The following is a 20,000-nucleotide window of genomic DNA, read 5'->3' as shown; positions in this document are numbered from 1 at the left end:
ATATTTATATTCACCCTAACATTACTATTGAAATAGTGTTCAGTATGACATTATGGAAATGTTTGCAGTTATGATATACTTTATTTTATTTTTTAAAGATTTTGTTATGGATCAAAATTGACACATGCGCCTTATGAGATACCAACATGAGGATATTATAAATATACCAAACCCACATCAAAGGAGAGAAGGGGAAATAAACACCACAAATAAAACCAATGGTAAAAATGCATTTGCTTTTAAACTATTATTTGACTTAGTAGTTCCGCACTGAACGTTGAGATCATGCATTAACGTGTCCTTTACAAAATCTCCAACGTTTGGTCAAAATATCTCTATACCCACCAACAACAACACGGTAATGGAATGAGAAGAGAAAGTAGAGTAGAGAAAGAGTCTTTTGTGCATATAAAGTACGGACAATAAATGTTCATAATAAAGCTACTATTCTCTGTGTGTTCTATGTTCGTCATACTAACTCACCAGGTGTGTTGGGTGGGTAAACAGGAAGTGAGGACGGCCCGTTGACCCCAGGAAGTAGTACTGGCGGAAGTCCAGAGATCCCGGGGTAGCCTGAGGGCAGGCTGAGGCCGTGAAGTGCATTGTTCTGGTCCATTGCAGTCTGAAGCTGCTGGGCGGCCAGGCTGCTGAACCCGTCGCTCCCGGCCTTTTTCAGACGATCCATCTCCTGCTGAGCCATCAGCTGACGGACCGTGGTGGGCGTTAGATAGTCCTTCTCTCTGTCCACCTGGTTGCCCAGAGTCTCCTGCACTTTAGCAATGTGCTGTTTGGAGAAGATGTGGTCGCGGATGGACATCCGGGCAGTGTACTTCACACCACACAAAGTACACTCCGGCCGGGGCCCATCCGGCCCGCCTTGACTGATCATGAATGGCTTTCCGATGTTGATTTTGAACTTCTTTTCCTTGGCGCGGGCATTCTGGAACCACACCTGAATCACGCGCTTGGGGAGGCCAATCTCGCTGCCCAGCATCTCACACTCATGCATGGTTGGTGTGCGGTAGTCGCTAAAGCAAGCTTTGAGGACTTTCAGCTGAAGGTTGCTCATCTGAGTCCTGAAGCGCTTGTGGCCTGGTCTATCGCCACCACTGCCGCTGCCCTTCCCAGACTTGAAGGGGTTTCCACTTCCGAAGGGGCTGGGAGAGCTGGGGTCGGTCAGGCTGGAGGTCTCGCTCTGGTCGTTGTCGTCCATGTCGTCATCTCTGGAGCTGTAGTAGGAGTAGGAGTAGGAGCAGGAGTCTCCGTCCTTGCCCGAGTAGCTAAGGGAGGGGCTCACCATGCTGAAGGGGAAGCGGTCATCGCCACCCCCGTCAGAGCTCTGGGCCTGGTTGCTCTTGCTGTCGCATCCCAGCTTGTCCCCTCCATTGGCCGTGAGGCTCTCTAACTCGTTGTTGCCTTCGTCTCCGGTTGTGGCGTCACTTATGGCCGTGTTGATGGACGAGGTTTCGTCAAAGTCCATTTTGTTGTTGATGTCGTAGGATGAGGCCTCTGCAGAATTAATGTTAAGCCCTTCAGATTCATCACAATTTTCTGTTTTTAAGGATGAAGGGCTCAATAAGTTTTTTAACGGTGCCTCAGATGGTTTGACTGGCGTTGAGGAGGCTGGCGGCAGCTCGTACTCATTCGGCTCAGTCTTGGTGGGTAGCTGTGGATACTCAAAGAAGTTGTACTTGTGTGGGCTCTCGCCTCCATCGTCTTGGTTCATCAGTGGGCTATTGGGCAGACTAAACCCTGCCTGTTTGGCTTCATGCCAGTGTCTAGAGCGGATATGGCTGTCCAAAGCTGACTTGGCCTTGAACAGCGCCCGGCAAAAAGGGCATTTCTTGTGTGACTGGGAGGGCCCCAAAGCTCTGAACTGTCCCTTTCTCTCTCGGGCGCGTGTGTTCTGAAACCACACCTGCACCACTCTCTTCTTCAGGCCGACCTCACGGGCGATGTGATCCAGCATCTTCCTTGTGGGATTGGAGTCCAGCAAGTATTTGTCGTAGAGGATCTCTAGTTGTTCTGGGGTGATGGTAGTTCTGAGACGTTTGTCTCTGTGCTGTTCTTCAGTCATGTTTCCGTTATCTTTTTCATTGGATCCATCCTCTTTCTCGTCTAGTTTTCTCTTCATGGAGCCAGAGCCAGGGCCTGAGGACAAACCAGAGCCGCTTTGAATTGGCATCTGGAGTCCTCCCGATAGCAGCTGGCTAGTCATCAGAGGATTATTGGGGTCGAAGATCATATAAGGCATGTCCATGGGCCTTTCCAAGAACTGGGAATGGAGGAACTGGTTCTGGGCAGCCAAGAAATGCATATGCTGGTGCTCCTGCCATAGCTCAACACTTGGGAAGGCTATCTTGCACTGGTCGCACTGGTATTGGAGCATCTGGGGAGGGAGGCTGTTAGTGAGGGAGGAGAGGGCGAGGGAGAGGGGGCTGGAGGGGATGGCGGCTGACTGAGGCTGGGAGTGGGGTCTGGACATCTGGGACTGGGAGGTCTTCTGAGGGGGTGGCTGAGGGGTGGAGGCCTTGGAGGGTCTGGGCTCTGGTAGAGACTTCATCATAACTGGGGAAGGGGCAGGTTCTGGCTCTTTAGGTTTGGGCTCAGAGAGAGGTTCAGGCTTGGGCGAGGTCTTCCCCAGGTTGTGGCGAGGGGAGGGCATCAGAGGGGAGCTGGAACCTGAGCTAGTGGCTGTTACATGATGATGCTTGGATGACTCTGGGTGCTTAGCTGGGCCTGGCTCTCCCATATCCATGTACTCTTCAGATTGGTTGTCCTCATTCCCTTCCTCATCCTCATCCTTGTAGCACGTCTTCTTCTGGTGGGTGATCAGGTCAAAGATTCGCGGGAACACCACACTGCATTTCTTGCACTGGTACTGCATGTTGCTGGTGCGGATGTAGCGCTCATTCGTCAGTTCTTTCTTCTCGTTGTCTTTAGCATCTGCCTGGTTCTCGTAGCTCTTCCGGGCCTTCTGGCGGGCGTTTTGGAACCACACAACGATGACCCTTGATGGCAGGTTAAGCACAGTGGAGAGCTGCTCAATCTCATCGTCTTTCGGGTAAGCGTTTGTGTCAAAGAAGTCCTGCAGGACCCTCAGTTGGTAGTCAGTGAACCTTGTCCTGGAGGACCTCTTGTTCAAAGTGGCATCAGTCCTGTAGTACTCCAGTGTACTATACTGGGACTCCAGCCTAATATCCTCCAATGTGGTAATAGGTGGAATGTTGAAGTTATAAGGAGAATCTTTGCTTCGTTGCCTCTCTTTAAAGAGGGTGTTACGGAACCAGTGCTTGATGACTTTCTGGGGGAGGCCGGACTTGTCAGCCATCTCTTGAATCTGCTCCTCATTGGGCGAGTTGTTGATGTCAAAGTGAGCTCTGAGGACCTTCAGCTGGTCGTCCGTGATGCGGGTTCGGGGGCGCTTGAACTGGGACTGCCTCAGGAAGTTTGGATCGAGGCCTAACTGCTGCTGACAGAGCTGGGTGAGATCAGAGGACAGGGAGTCCATTGTAGGCATCTGCAGGGCGAGTTGAGGGTGTAACCCTTGGTGCTGGATGGACTGCATCATCAGAGGGGGGAAAAGGGAGAAATCTAGTGGGACGGAAGAGGGAGAAACCTGTGGGGGTGCAGAGGGCGGTGGAGGAGGGGGAGGTGGGAGTGGTGGCTGGGGCTGGGTAGCCTGTTGAGGGGCAGGGGATGGGGCCTGGATCTGGGGCTTGCTCATGGAGTTGGAGGGAGCTTGCTGGGTGGTCACTGGGGCTGGTGGGGGAGGAGGAGGGGGAGGCGGAGGTGGGGGAGTCTCTGGGGAAGGGGGGTTAATGGGGTAAAGCTTGTCATAGGCCTCTCTGTACTGCTGGGCAAACTTCTCCAGCTCTCCATAAGGGAAGAACTGTCCATGGATGTGCTCTTGGTGGCTTTTGAGAATAAGCATGTTGGAGAAGAGCTTTCCACACATCCCACATTCCAGCTTGTCGTTATTGATCTCCACTTTTTGCGATTGTTGTTGTTGTTCTCCTTCTTTATTTTTCTTCTGGTTTTTCTGCCTGTTTTCATTGTACTGGATGACCAGCTCAAATCCAAAGTTCTCCAGAAGGGCCTTGGCTGCATTTCCTCTGGCTCCTGACACGATACGTGGAGGAGGAATCAGTGGCTCGGGAAACTTGGACTTTTTGTCTTTGTTGTCCTTTCCTCCCTCACTGACTCCATCCCCTCCATTCTCCATCTTTGCTTTGCTCTCTTGTTTTTCCAGATGCTCTTCTGCCTCTCTGGACATCTGTATGTCAGACACTGACACAGCATTGGGCTCCATTTTGGGCTTGTGGCTCTGCAGTTGCTGGTTTTTCTGCTGCTGGAGCTGCAACTGGGATGCTTGTTGCTGCTGTTGCTGAGCCTGCTGCTGAGCCTGAGCCTGCTGCTGAGCCTGAGCCTGCTGTAGCTGGTGTTGCTGCTGCATCTGCTGCTTCAGGTCTTCCAGGAAAGAACCAGTCAATCCTGGCATTCCGAAAGCGGCGGCTGAGTGAAGAGCCAGCTCTGGGCTCAGGTTGAATTCTGCCCCTGGGATGTAGAAGGGGAACAGGAACTGTGGCTGCTGGAACTGAAGCAGAGCCTCTGGGGTCATGCCGAACTGGGGGAAGAAAGCCGGGTTAAGGAACTGGGGCTGGAAAAAGGCAGCCTGCTGCTGGAGCTCGTGTTGGAGCTGCATCTGTAGCTGAGCTTGGGACTGAGCGTTCTGATGGCTTTGCTGTGCAGAGACATGATCAGTAGTTTGCTTTGCGTTGTTGCTGCTGTTTTTGGCTTCTTTGGCATCTACAGTGTTTTCTTTGTTAGCCGACGGCGTCACGCTTCTAGCAGTGTCTGAGTTGGTGTTGTTGCCTTGTACGTTTGGGGCTGGGCTACTGCATGGAGCCACACCACTAGTGTTCCCACTCCCTCCACTGCTACTGCTGCTGCTTGTCTCTGTTTTGGCAGTTCTAGCTTTGGTCTGATGCAGCACAGACCTCATGTGGATCTCCAGGGTTGAGCTTTGGCTGTAGGCAACATTGCAGATATTGCATTTGAATGGTTTGTTGTCTACATTGTTGTTGGTCTCTGCAGGAACCGGGCTCGAGGCCTCCTGGAGAACCTTCTTCAGCTTGTGCAGGTGAGAGACAGAGTTGTAGTGTACCAGGAGGATGTTTTTCTGGGTGAAGGACTCCTTACACACCGTGCACTTGTACGGCCGGGACGGGTCCAGGAACTTCTCCATGGTGAAGTTGGGGCCTTTCCTGAAGGGGAGGGTTCGCTTAGTTTCGGCTCCCATGTCATCTAGCAACGAGCTACTGTCACTTCCTGTTGGGCTGGCCTTCTCTTCCAGATCCAGCTCATCGTCTTTCTCCATTTCCTGTTCGAAGGCCTGCTGGGCCTCCTCGTAGGCCCTGGCCTCGCTCTCGGAGAGGAAATCTCCGTTTACCTGCAGGCTGCCGCAGAGCTGCTGGACCTCGGCTTCGCTCAGCTCCGGATGTCCGTTCTCCAAGTGCTTCCGGAGAGCCAAGAATGTCCGGAAGCTCCGTTGGCAGAGGCTGCACATGGTGGCCGCCCGGATGGCATGGTACTGGGAATGTATCTGCAGCTTCTGCATGGTCTTGAAGGCCAGGCTGCAGTGGTTGCAGCGGTATTTGTAGACGTGGCGGTCGGAGACCGAGAGCTGTTGCTGTTGCTGCTGGCATCTCTGGAGGTCGTTCAGATGGTCCTGGAGGGAGTCAGGGCTCTTTCGATCCTGCCCGACCACAACAGACCTCTTCCAGTCTGGGGCTTCAGACCCATCCTTGGGGGGTTTGTGTTCCTCTCCATGGAGGTCTAGTTCACTCTTGCCTTGGCCTGTGCTGGTCATCTCTTCCTTGGAACTGTTCCCTGAGCAAGGACAATGAAAAACCAATTAAATTCATGAACAAAAGACATTGTACAAATGCACTGAATATCATGTCTGGAAATGTAAAACTTGTCTGGTGAAAATAAATAATATTTTGTTTCATTTGTGTAGCAGGGCCCTTCTACAACCCAAGGACACTTACTGTAACTCAAGATGGTGAAATAATGACACTTTCCAAACAACCTCAAAACAGTGCATTCAATAGCGGCAGGGGTAAACGAGCTCTGCGTACCTGTGGGCTTCCGATACTTCTCAGAGAGAACAGCAGAAGCATCCATCAGAGACAGAGCGTTGTCTTGTCCAGGTGAAGGATGCAACATGTTATTGGGCACCATCACATCAGGCCCAGCCACCTATCAAAGTCACACAACATCATCTTAATCATAACATCCATAATTGCAACATGCATTATAACAAAATGGTATTAAAAAGCATCAAAATATAAAATGTAATAACAGATAATCTATCATTTAATAACTATAATATTGGTGCAGGTGCTGCTGACAATATTTTTTATTGATATTAACAATAATGATAGTGCAGCGGTTAAGACGTTGAGTCAAAAAGTTCACCGCAAATACCAAAAAACATGTTAAAGAGGTGTCCTTTTCAACTAGCCTGTCAACAATAAAAAGAGGTCATTTTCAGAAAGTGGAATTTGCTTAACTGTCAGGTTTATGACGTATTCTCGGGAGAGTGGGATAAATGCATAGGACTGCACAGTGACAGCACTGACCAGAGTTGGTTATGGGACTGTAGGGAGCACTGGACAGCCAAGCCATTTTTCTACTTGCCATTTCAACATTATAGATCTTGAAAGTGATTAAAGAAAACTCTTCAGAGAACCTTTAGACATTGAGAAAAATGTACTGTACGTGCAATGCCATTAGAAGCAAATTAGATTTTTCCTCCGCATTTTTTCTTAAGTTATCTATGAATCAAACATACGGTCATAAGCAGTTTCTCAACACAGTCTGGAGCCACACTGTGCAGGTGTGTGAGGTGGAGCTGCAGGTGGATCTTGTTGCTCAGGACGTCTTGGCACAGTGGGCAGCTGATCACTGGCTGCTGCATGGAATGCTGGGACACCACGTGGAGCTGTATCCTGTTGGCGTCTTTACTGCTGTAGTTACAATAGGGGCACTGCTGCACCTGCTGGGAGAGAGAGACAGCATGCTTATTACTGGGAAACACTGCAGAACAAGTAAAAACATGTCACTTTTAACAGCACTGAGAAACCTAGACGACAGAGTGCTCCGAAGATGTCTCATGCACTTAGGGCTAAAAGATTGAACTGAATTTCCCCTCAGCTAAACAAATCGTAACTACCCCCCCACCCCTGTTCTCGTCCCACTTTACCTTTACACACAAAATGTAGATCAAGCGCCTTTCCATGTAATGCACTTAAGCCCCTCGACTCGTGCAATTTTATTAGTGGGAAACATGATTGGAGGGAATTTCTAATCAGGAGATTAGAGCTGACAAAGGTGTGTCGCCTCCCCGTGTCCCGCCTAGCCCTCATTACAGGGAGTACTCCTAAAATGGCCGCCCCCAGCCACCTGCCTTAATGTAATCCATTTCTGAAATGACTCAGGCCTCCTTCCACTCAGGGCCCTCCACCAGACAAGCTAATACTTCATAATCTAATTTAAAAACACATATCATTTAAAGACATGCAAAGAGAGAGGGACCGGGAGAGGGCCTAGCCTTGCCTGGTGCAGGCAGGTAGGCATTCCACTTAAGAACACAAAGGAGCGAGAACGTTCTATGGGTGATGCTAAAGTGTTCTGTCAGTGAGGGATTAGTTTAGGGTTAACCCTTTGAGTTCTGTTGACAGCACACTACTCTCTAGGACATTTACTCTTAGCATACCTGCTATCTGGTTAAATATAGCTTTACCTGTCGGTTTATCATGGAGCATTAGCAGTTAGCTTAGCATACCTGCTCGTTAACGCTGGTCCTCCCCTCTGCAGACTTGGGCCTTTTGGGCGGGCTGTCATTCTGTCTCTCTGTCAGCATGGAGCGTTTTCCCACAGCGTTGGATCCAGGAGACTCTTTAGACAGAGAGTTCACTCCTAAAACACAAGACAGCACAGAGGAAAATGATTTTATTGTGTTGTATCTCTGTTATAAAAAAATATATTCTAGTAAAATCATAGTTCTCAATGGATGAAGGCAAAAAAATGGTCAATTAATCAATGTCTGTCACAAATAATGTGTATCAAATTAAAATACAGATGGACACGTGGTGATTTTCATCGTGATTTTCATCTTGTGACAGACATTGGCTGTGGGGCTAGAAGTGTCGACCTATTGTATCACCCTCCTAATTATCATTCATATACATTGAGTCCTTCTGCCCCGAGGACATGGAGAAATGGAGAGAAAATCAAACCAGCCTCATTATCACAGCAAGACATACACAAAATGTTATGGTAATATTATACACTTCATTAGGCCATATGCATCTAGCACCCCTCTTCCTCCAAACACACACACGTACACAATCAGGCAAACATGTACACATACACACACATCTGCAAACACACACACTAAATATTCAGGCCGTTTCCTGGTCACGGCTGGAGGTGGGGAGGTGGTTTACGTGACTGCAGCAGAACCCAATGCTAAGAGATCAGCCTCTGGTTGTATATAGAGACGCTGCTGCCCACTGATAAATCTTTCATTACCTCATCCTTAGATACAGCCAAACTGTGTGTGTGTGTGTGTGTGTGTGTGTGTGTGTGTGTGTGTGTGTGTGTGTGTGTGTGTGTGTGTGTGTGTGTGTGTGTGTGTGTGTGTGTGTGTGTGTGTGTGTGTGTGTGTGTGTGTAGCTACACTCTGCCAGTGCAATTTACTCTCTCTGCACAACACAAAGAAACAGCAGTAGCACCCCACTACGCTCCTTTCTCTGTCTATCTCCTCTCTCTCTCCCTCTCCCTCCCTCTCTGCTTCTCCCTCTCTATCTCCTCCTCTCTCTCTCTCTCCCTCTCTCTCTGTCTGTCTATATCCTCCTCTCTCTCCCTCTCTCTCTTTTTCTATCTCCTCCTCTCTCTCTCATTTTCTATCTCCTCCTCTCCGTCCCTCTCTCTCTCTCTTTTTCTACCTCTCCTCTCTCCCTCCCTCTATGTATATCTCTCTCTCTCTCTCTCTCTCTCTCTCTCTCTCTCTCTCTCTCTCTCTCTCTCTCTCTCTCTCTCTCTGTCTATATCCTCATCTCTCTCTCTTTTTCTATCTCCTCCTCTCCCTCCCCCCCTCTCTCTCTTTTTCTATCTCCTCTCGCTTTCTTTTTCTATCTCCTCCTCTCTCTCTCACTCTTTTTCTATCTCCTCCTCTCCCTCCCTCTCTCTCTCTCTCTCTTTTTCTATCTCCTCCTCTCCCTCCCTCTCGCTCTCTCTTTTTCTATCTCCTCCTCTCTCTCTCTCTTTTTCTATCTCATCCTCTCCCTCCCCCTCTCTCTCTTTTTCTATCTCCTCCTCTCTCTCTCTCTTTCTATCTCCTCCTCTCTCTCTCTCTGTCTATCTCCTCCTCTCTCTCTCTCTTTCTATCTCCTCCTCTCTCTCTCTTTTTCTATCTCCTCCTCTCCCTCCCTCTCATTTTCTCTTTTTCTATCTCCTCCTCTCCCTCCCTCTCTTTTTCTATCTCCTCCTCTCCCCCCCTCTCTCTTTTTCTATCTCCTCCTCTCTCTCTCTCTTTTTCTATCTCATCCTCTCCCTCCCCCTCTCTCTCTTTTTCTATCTCCTCCTCTCTCTCTCTCTTTCTATCTCCTCCTCTCTCTCTCTCTTTTTCTATCTCCTCCTCTCTCTCTCTCTCTGTCTATCTCCTCCTCTCTCTCTCTTTCTATCTCCTCCTCTCTCTCTCTCTTTTTCTATCTCCTCCTCTCCCTCTCTCTCTCTCTCTTTTTCTATCTCCTCCTCTCCCTCGCTCTCTCTCTTTTTCTATCTCCTCCTCTCCCTCCCTCTCATTTTCTCTTTTTCTATCTCCTCCTCTCCCTCCCTCTCTCTTTTGCTATCTCCTCCTCTCCCCCCCCTCTCTCTTTTTCTATCTCCTCCTCTCTCTTCCTCTCTCTCTCTGTCTATCTCCTCCTCTCTCTCTCTTTTTCTATCTCCTCTCCCCCCCTCTCTCTCTCTATCCCCTCCTCTCCCTCTTCTCTCTCTCCCTTGTCTGGTTACTCAAGGCAATATTGTGAGTCTCATTCTTGCAACTCAACGCTTCACTGTAGTCGCACAAATACAAAAAGGAAAGCATTGATACATGGAGAGAAGAAGAAAACAACATGTTGTATTCCATATTATTCCCTGCCCTGTATTTGTGCTCGGTGCATATCAATTCCTCCCACTCGTTCACGCATTTCAATTCTGCTGCATTAAGCGGACTTCCACTTATTTTATATGTAATCCCCCTATATCTGCAGTCTGAAATATTGGCCTGTCAAGAAAAGTGACAGAGTGAGGCGAAGAAGAAAATAAAAAAATAGAGGGAGAGAAAAGAAATCACAATGTGAATTTCCAACAGCATCTGAGAAATTCTCTGCAGCCTGGAATATGAAGGTAACCCTTCGCTGGTCATTGATGGCCCTGCAGGGCTGGTGTGTGTGTGTGTGTGTGTGTGTGTGTGTGTGTGTGTGTGTGTGTGTGTGTGTGTGTGTGTGTGTGTGTGTGTGTGTGTGTGTGTGTGTGTGTGTGTGTGTGTGTGTGTGTGTGTGTGTGTGTGTGTGTGAGCCATGTCACATACATCTCATGACAGTAAACCCTACCAGCTCATTGGCCAGTTGGGTCTGGTCTCGTCACACCCATCACAATCACCTGACCTTTTCTCTACTCTCTCCTTCCCTCCATTTATTATGACCGTTTCTAATTTCATCTTTCAATTTTCTCCCTCCATCTTCCAGTCAATTTACAACTAAATGACATCCAGGAGGAGAGAGGAGGAGATTGCTGGACAAGAGGCAGTTGCAAACACACTGACAATCTGGCGAGGAGAAGACAGACGCGTAGCCCCCACTGACATTATTGTCATCATATTGAATGTGAATGTATAGCGTGTGTGTGTGTGTGTGTGTGTGTGTCCTACTGATTTCTTTTCTTAATCATCATGCTGTTTTCATCAAGGTTTATAGGTCCGTCACAGTCAAGGCGGCACTCCACTGTCTGAAGAGACAAACTGTCACGCAACCTTGAACATGGACAAAATGGAATCCCTCTTCAACCACTTTACACAGGGCTGGGTGGCGAGCGCCGCAAATGCATCATATGCATGCGACCATTTCAAGACCCACACAGTGGAATTCAAAACTATAGATGCCTCTCATCCATATTGTAAGTGGAATTACACAGAGCCTTTCACGAGATGATGTGATCAACTTGAGTAGGGAAACTATGTACACTACATCTATGCACTTGACTGTACATGATAGCTGGTGTCTAATTCTTTGCTACCTATCTCCATCTAACACACTGTCCTTTTCTTCCTTGGCCCCTGAATGGTCATAAAGAAAATAAAAAGATGTGGGGGGAGAGAGGCGGGGGAGAGAGAAAGAGAGAAAGACGTCTCATTCTCATTTGTTTCTGAGCCTCACACTTAATGACGCTCCTATTTTCTCTCTCTCCCTGCGTGTCCTGATGCTGTGCAGTGCGTCGGAGAGGCAGTGGGGCGATGAGGCGAGGGCGAGGAACAGGCCTGACAAGGTTCCTCCTACAATGACAAATGGCTGGCTACAGCAGGACCTTGGCTGATTAGATAAATCAAAAAGTGATTTATGACGTTCAGACCGTTTGCATCGCAGGAGAGAAAACAACCATGCTTCCCCACCCATCTTTATTTACTACTGTCAATGGTAGTTAGGACGCCAAGTGTATACACAGTCACAAGTATACACACATATATACGCACATACAAATGTGTGCATGACGTACACAGATACACACTCAAACACATACACCAGTGTGTCCAATCCAGTTCTCTCTTGAACACCAGGATAATTCTGTCCTAAATTGTTACTCAAAAGCAATGCCGACAATAGAATCGCTCCTAATGGTTTTCTCACATACCTATTTCTGCATGCGCCCTTTACGGTAAATCTAACGCAGCAAACTTCATTTTCACAAAAACCGGAGGTTCATGTGTTATTACGTGTTATCACATTTTTCTTTAGAAATACATAATCACTATCTAGTCTTTAAACATAAACAATCTATTAAAATTAAAATAGAGCAATACAATATTGGGTACAAGTCAGTAAAATAATATATATTTCTAAGATTTTGTTAAGAGGGCTCTGCTGGTCAGAGGCTGGTTGGATTTACTATTCAATTTAGCAGTCCTGAGATTTGGCAGAGGGGCTTAGGTTACAGGGCAGTAAATTTACTCTGACAATGGACAGAGAGAAAGAGGGAGGGTGGGAGAAAGGTAGAGAGAGCAAAATGGAGGGAGAGATAGAGAAGGGGGAGAGAGAGAGGGGGGAGAGGAATTGAGGGAGAGAGAGAGGGAGCGATGGGTGGGGAAGAGAGAGAAAGAGAAAGAGAGGAGGGAGAAAAGGGAAAGAGAGAGGTTGATTTAGAGGCCTAGTGGTCTAAGGTTATGTATTATCCTAACCTCAGAGTCACCTGAAAACATTAGAATGCCACACTCCCACGGACAGAGCAGCACAGCCAGGCAAACAACAGCATACTAAGTCACACGGACAGAGCAGCACAGCCAGGCAAACAGCAGCACACTAAGTCACACGGACAGAGCAGCACAGCCAGGCAAACAGCAGCACACTAAGTCACACGGACAGAGCAGCACAGCCAGGCAAACAACAGCACACTAAGTCACATGGACAGAGCAGCACAGCCAGGCAAACAGCAGCACACTAAGTCACACGGACAGAGCAGCACAGCCAGGCAAACAGCAGCACACTAAGTTACACGGACAGAGGCACCTAGATGTTTTCGAGGGGAACTAATGACCAAATTAAGTATATTTTAATTAATGCCATTTTTTAGGCAATCTATTTTTATTTGTTGCCTTTTTTTATTTTCTCATCCTCGTCTTGTTTTTAATGAGAGATGAATATGAAGGGAGCGGATGTCACATTTGACAAATTGATCAAGACATTCACCCACGCAATGATTAAAATCAAAATAAAACTAATAGCTGTAGGCTTATAATTAAATATGCTAATATGTTTAATATATTTTAATCTAACATCTAGGAACGGCAGAGATTGACCAACCCTAATTTCAAATCTGGCTAAATTTATGGGACACATCCGTGCAAACAAACATGTTTTGCAAATAGGAATTTATTCATCTAAAATATTCCAGATTTGATCTCGTTTGCATACTTATCCCGTTTCGTTTCACTCATCTGTAGAATTCAAATTTTATGAGAAATGAATACAACAACATTGGGCCAAACAAACAATGACTAATTTCCTTGCTAATTTGAAGCAGGTAGAGTCAGTAATTTCCTTAGCTGACAGGATGATTTACATGCAGGGTCTTTGTTTAGTAAGATATTTATAAAGAGAGGCCCCTAAGCCATACCACTGACATGCTCCATCTCTACACTGCACAAAGCAATCTGGAATTAATCCACATAGGGACATTTGCATGGAAAATGAAACATGGATTAGAATTCATCTAAAATGACACTGGATTAAAAAAAGACAATGTCAATGAAGCAAGGGAAAAGCTCTCATCTCTCCCTCTCCATCTCTCTCTCTCTCCATCTCTCTCTCTCTCCACCTCTCTTTTTCTCCATCTCTCTCCACCTCTCCCTCTTTCTCTCCATCTCTCTCTCTCTCTCTGTGACTCTTTGTTTAAGAGATCTCGGTCTTGGATATGTGGTTTGTGTTTAAGCTGCCTCCCCGGAGTTTACTGCTGTGTGTTTTACAATTATCCTCATCGCAGATTGGGCACGGAGATGGACACACTAAATCTAAATCTCACTTTTTAAGCTGGAAAAGAGCAAAATAAGAGCAGAGCACAACAACAAGCAACCAGACCAGGCCAGAACAGGCCAAACCAGACCAAACCAGACCAGGCCAGAGCAGACCAGGCAAAACCAGACCTGGCCAGACTAGACCAGGTCAAACCAGAACAGGCCAGGCCAGACTAGACCAGACGAAACCAGGCCAGACCAAACCAGGCCAGACCAAACCAGACCAGACCAAACCAGACCAGGCCAAACCAGGCCAGACCAAATCAGACCATGCTGCTGGTAATGATACTGCTGGTAATACGGGAGTGTAAATGCATTTTGATTTGTATTTTTTCACCTTCATTTAACCAGGTAGGCCAGTTGAAAACAAGTTCTCATTTACAACTGCGACTACAACTGTGACAACTGCGACTCTCATTTACAACTGCATTGACTTTGTTCCCTGCCACTGACATAGAGCTGAGCGATAGATGACTAGCTCGGTGTGTGTGTGTGTGAGCTGAGAGATCGTTGACTAGCTAACGAATAGCCCTCGCTGTCTCTCTCAGCACTCCTTCTGCTCCACTGAACCCAACATTATGGAGCTAGGTATAGCATGCAGGAGGGAGAATAAGGTAGAGAGTGAGGCCATGTAATATTCATCTCGGGCATGGATTTCCATCTCATCCATAAACAGGCCATGTGATGTGAGTGGATATTTGGATAAATTCGATGTAGCCAAGCCAAGCAAGGGGACGGCCAGACCAGATGCTAGCTAGCTCCAGGGGATGTTACAGCCATTAGAACACAGGGCCTCTCTTCTCTGATCATGCACCACCATCCTTACATTACAAACGGATGCAGAGTATGTCTTTTGTGTGTGTCATTTTTCTCTCTTTTAAATTCCCATTCAGCAAAAAGCTTTGTGATGGGGACATACATTGGCCAGGGTCTATCAGGCAAATGATGGATGGAACAAAACAAAATAAAAAACGAGAGGGAGAGGGGGAAAAACTAATTTAAGGGTTACAAGGATGTGGTGCGATATTAGTAAAACATATACATGCGTGCTGTCTAATCCTGCGCTTATGAAAAATGAATATGTCATCGGAGAGGGCACAAGTACAGGCAAGATTAATACAAGGAGCTTATGAATTACAAGCATGCCAACTGATTTGATTAAAAAATAATCTGGGGTCTGGTCACTGGATGGTTATATTCTCTAATTTATCCCCTCTCTCTCTCTCTCTCTCTCTCTCTCACTCCATCCTCTCACTCACTCCCACTCCCTTTCTCTGACTCACTCCCTCCTCTCACTCTCTCACTCCCTCCTCTCACTCACTCTCACTCCTTCCTCTCACTCACGCTCACTCCCCCCTCTCACTCACTCCCTCCTCTCACTCTCTCTCACTCCCTCCTCTCGCTCTCTCTCACTCCTTCCTCTCACTCACTCTCACTCCCTCCTCTCGCTCTCTCTCCCTCCTCTCACTCCCTCCTCTCGCTCGCTCTCTGTCTCTTTCTTTCTCTCTCATTATCTTTCTCTCTCCATCCTCTCTCTCTCTCCTCTCTCTCTCTCTCTCATTATCTTTCTCTCTCATTATTTTTCTTTCTTTCTCTCTCTCTCATTCTCTCTCTCTCCCCCTCTCTCTCTCTTTCTTTCTCTCTCATTATCTTTCTCTCTCTCTCTTCTTCTCTCTTCTTCTCTCTCTCATTATCTTTCTCTCTCTCTCTCTCAATTAAATTCAATTTGCTTTATTGGCATGACGTAACAATATACATATTGCCAAAGCTTACTTTGGATATTTACAATATTAAAATAAGAAGAATCAAAATTGTCAACGTGACAACAGTAAGAAAAATAACCAAGGGTCAAAATAACCATACATTGAACAACAACAATAATTATACAGTAGAGTACATGTGCAGGTTGATTGGTCTGTCAGACACTGTCCCTCATCTTATGGCAGGCAGCAATGTAGTGCGCTGCCAACCCACAGCTCTCTGCGTCTCCCCCAACAGGACTGGTAGCCTACTCTCATCAGAGAGGTCTTTGAAACCTTGAATAAGGGTTTCAAATTTGGGGAAATTACACTCTCTAATTGTTTTAGTTTTTTACATTTAGTCAGGAAATGCAGCTCTGTCTCAGGTTCTGCTGTTGTGCAGTGGTTGCACAGCCTTTCCTCTACAGGGAGCCAGGTTTTCCTGTGTCTACCCTTCTCAATGGCAAGGCTGTGCTCATTGAGCCCGTAATTTGTCAAGGTTTTTCTAAGGTTTTGATCAGTAACCATGGTCACATCGTTAACCATGGTGTACTGTCAATTTAGGGGGCCAGATAGCACTGCATTTTGCTTTGTGTTTGTGCTTGTGTTTCCCAATAAGCAATGTAGTTTGTTTTGACTGTGTTGTAATTTATTTTATTCTGATTGATTGGATGTTCTGGTCCTGAGGCTTCAGTGTGTTAGTAGAACATGTTTGTGAACTCAGCCCCAGGACCAGCTGGATGAGGGGACTTTTTTCTTTGCTCAGCTCTTGGCATTGAAGGGCTTGGTAATGATATGAGAGGGGGTCATTGTATTTTAGATGTTTCCAAAAACTTAATTGCTCTTTTTTGAGTTTTTATTATTAGTGGATATTGGCCTAATTCTGCCCTGCATGCATTGTTTTCCTCTGGACATGTAGGAGAATCTTACAGAATCTTACAGAACTCTGCATACAGGGTTTCAATGGGGTGTTTGTCCCATTTGATGAAATCTTGTTTTGCAAGTGGACCCCATACCTCGCTGCCATAAAGTGCAATTGGTTCAATGACACATTCAAATAGTTTTAGCCAAATTTTAATAGGTATTTCAATTTTAATTTGTTTTTTTAATGGCTTAGAATGCCCTGCGTGCTTTCTCTCTCAGTTCATTCACTGCATCATTATGGTGTCCAGTTGAGCTTATTTTTAAACCTAAGTAATTGTAGTGTGTGCAGTACTCTATATATGTTGTACCAATTGAGAACTTTGGTCTAATTCCCTGAGATCCGGCCCAGGTCTGGCAGTACTGCTCTAGCAGGTCCAAGCTCTGCTGTAGGCCATGTGCTGTGGGTAACTGCGAAGAGTCGGCATTTAATCTCTGAATTGTGGAGACTAACACCAGGGGCTGAGGATTTTTCTAGAATAGTGGCCAATTCGTTGATGTAAATATTGAAGAGAGCAGGGCTCAGATTACAACCCTGGCAAAGGCCCCGCCCCTGGTTAAAGAATTCTGTTCTTTTGCCAATTTTAATGCTGCACCTATTGCCAGTATACATTGATTTAATTATGTCATATGTTTTACCTCCTACACCACTTTCAATAACTTTGTAGAACACATCCTGTACGCCAAATAGAATCAAAAGCTTTTTGGAAGTCTATAAAGCAAGCGTATATTTTGGTAATATTTTGGTTTGACATGTTTATCTATTAGGGTGTGTAGGATGTAAATATGATCAGTCGTGCAATGTTTTGATATAAATCCAATTTGGCTTTTACTCAAGACATTGTGCTTATTAAGGAAATGTAGAGCTCTTACATTTATAATACTACAGAAAACCATCCCTAGGTTACCGTTCACACAAATGTCTCTGTAATTGTTTGGGTCAAATTTGTCTCCATTCTTAAAGATTGGGGTTATGAGTCCTTGATTCCAGATGTCAGGGAAATAACCTACACTCAGGACCAAATTAAACAGTTTTAATATAGCCAATTTAAATTTTGCACTAGTGAGTTTGAGCATCTCATTTAGGATGCCATTCAGGTCCGCATGCTTTTTTATAAAAATTTGAGGGCCTGAAGTTTCTTATAGAGCTCCTGGTCAGTAATTGGGGAGTCCAATGGATTTTGATTGTCCTTTATACCTTTTCTAATCCATTCAACTTCTCATGAATTTGGCGTTGTTCTGCGTTTGTGTCAATTTGAACGGTGTTGTAGAGTGTTTTAAAATGGGTTGTCCATATGTCATCATTTTGTTTCGCTAATTCCTCTTGTTTAGATTTTTTTTTGTTTTCTCCAATTTTGTCAGAATTTGTTTGTGTTTATGGACTCCTCAATTAGTGTCAGCTGCTTGCTGTTGTACTGTGCTTTTTTGGTTCTGAATGTACGTTTATAGAGTTTTAAATTTTCACAGTATTAAAGGCGTAATTCACCATTATTTGGGTCTCTGTGCTTTTGGTTGGATAGTATTCTAAGTTTTTTCCTTATAATTTTAAAATCTGCATCAAACCAGTTGGCATCTGTGGTCTTTTTTCTTTTGTTTTTTATCAATTTCAGTTGTGCTTCTTTTCCTGTATATATAGTTGATGTTTTTTACTGCTAGATTGACGCCTTCTTTACTGTGAGGGAATGTGGTATCCAGAAAGTTATCTAAGAGGGTTTGGACATTTTGGTTACTGGTTGCTTTCTGGTATTCTTCTGTGCTGTTTCTGGTATTCTTCTGTACTGTTTCTGGTATTCTACTGTGCTGTTTCTGGTATTCTGCTGTGCTGTTTCTGGTATTCTACTGTGCTGTTTCTGGTATTCTACTGTGCTGTTTCTGGTATTCTACTGTGCTGTTTCTGGTATTCTGCTGTACTGTTTCTGCTATTCTACTGTGCTGTTTCTGGTATTCTGCTGTGCTGTTTCTGGTATTCTACTGTGCTGTTTCTGGTACTCTACTGTGCTGTTTCTGGTATTCTGCTGTGCTGTTTCTGGTATTCTACTGTGCTGTTTTTGGTATTCTACTGTGCTGTTTCTGGTATTCTGCTGTGCTGTTTCTGGTATTCTACTGTGCTGTTTCTGGTATTCTACTGTGCTGTTTCTGGTATTCTACTGTGCTGTTTCTGGTATTCTACTGTGCTGTTTCTGGTATTCTGCTGTGCTGTTTCTGGTATTCTGCTGTGCTGTTTCTGGTATTCTGCTGTGCTGTTTCTGGTATTCTACTGTGCTGTTTCTGGTATTCTACTGTGCTGTTTCTGGTATTCTGCTGTGCCGTTTCTGGTATTCTACTGTGCTGTTTCTGGTATTCTGCTGTGCTGTTTCTGGTACTCTGCTGTGCTGTTTCTGGTATTCTACTGTGCTGTTTCTGGTATTCTACTGTGCTGTTTCTGGTACTCTGCTGTGCTGTGCTGTTTCTGGTATTCTACTGTGCTGTTTCTGGTATTCTACTGTGCTGTTTCTGGTATTCTACTGTGCTGTTTCTGGTATTCTGCTGTGCTGTTTCTGGTACTCTGCTGTGCTGTTTCTGGTATTCTACTGTGCTGTTTCTGGTATTCTGCTGTGCTGTTTCTGGTATTCTACTGTGCTGTTTCTGGTATTCTGCTGTGCTGTTTCTGGTATTCTACTGTGCTGTTTCTGGTATTCTACTGTGCTGTTTCTGGTATTCTGCTGTGCTGTTTCTGGTATTCTGCTGTGCTGTTTCTGGTATTCTGCTGTGCTGTTTCTGGTATTCTGCTGTGCTGTTTCTGGTATTCTGCTGTGCTGTTTCTGGTATTCTACTGTGCTGTTTCTGGTATTCTGCTGTGCTGTTTCTGGTACTCTGCTGTGCTGTTTCTGGTATTCTGCTGTGCTGTTTCTGGTATTCTACTGTGCTGTTTCTGGTATTCTGCTGTGCTGTTTCTGGTATTCTGCTGTGCTGTTTCTGGTACTCTGCTGTGCTGTTTCTGGTATTCTACTGTGCTGTTTCTGGTATTCTACTGTGCTGTTTCTGGTATTCTACTGTGCTGTTTCTGGTATTATGCTGTGCTGTTTCTGGTATTCTACTGTGCTGTTTCTGGTATTCTGCTGTGCTGTTTCTGGTATTCTACTGTGCTGTTTCTGGTATTCTACTGTGCTGTTTCTGGTATTCTGCTGTGCTGTTTCTGGTATTCTACTGTGCTGTTTCTGGTACTCTGCTGTGCTGTTTCTGGTATTCTTCTGTGCTGTTTCTGGTATTCTACTGTGCTGTTTCTGGTATTCTACTGTGCTCTCTCTCATTCTCTCTCTCTGATGGAGTGTTTAGAAAGGCTAGTCGGAAGCCTTCACATGCTACACACACATAGATGGGTTGAAGGTATGGGTTGGTGTGTGTGTTCTTACTGTGTTCTCTGTCAGCCAGCTCTCTGTCAATGAGGCCAGGCCTGGAGGAAGAGCGGGGAGGAAGGGGGGCTTCGTCATCACATGGCTCTTCTGAGAGAAAAGTAAACACAG

The 20,000-nt window shown here is 45.9% G+C and overlaps 1 protein-coding gene across 4 annotated transcripts in view; it reads right to left on the bottom strand.

Moving 5' to 3' along the window:
• zfhx4 (zinc finger homeobox 4) overlaps positions 1-20,000 on the bottom strand; it is a 109,418-nt gene that overhangs the window by 4,502 nt on the left and 84,916 nt on the right. For 3 of the 4 annotated variants that reach the window (XM_055881581.1, XM_055881580.1, XM_055881583.1), the window contains exons 7-11: positions 19,890-19,979; positions 7,853-7,986; positions 6,860-7,066; positions 6,144-6,264; positions 484-5,892 (exon numbers count right to left, since the gene is read on the bottom strand). In XM_055881581.1, coding sequence (XP_055737556.1) covers positions 484-5,892; positions 6,144-6,264; positions 6,860-7,066; positions 7,853-7,986; positions 19,890-19,979 — 5,961 coding nt within the window. The remainder of the gene's footprint in view (positions 1-483; positions 5,893-6,143; positions 6,265-6,859; positions 7,067-7,852; positions 7,987-19,889; positions 19,980-20,000) is intronic. The other variant, XM_055881584.1, reaches the window with a different exon arrangement.

The sequence above is a fragment of the Salvelinus fontinalis genome, chromosome 25, assembly GCF_029448725.1.
Source record: "Salvelinus fontinalis isolate EN_2023a chromosome 25, ASM2944872v1, whole genome shotgun sequence".
Taxonomy (NCBI): domain Eukaryota; kingdom Metazoa; phylum Chordata; class Actinopteri; order Salmoniformes; family Salmonidae; genus Salvelinus; species Salvelinus fontinalis.
This window is presented reverse-complemented; position numbering and strand designations above follow the sequence as displayed.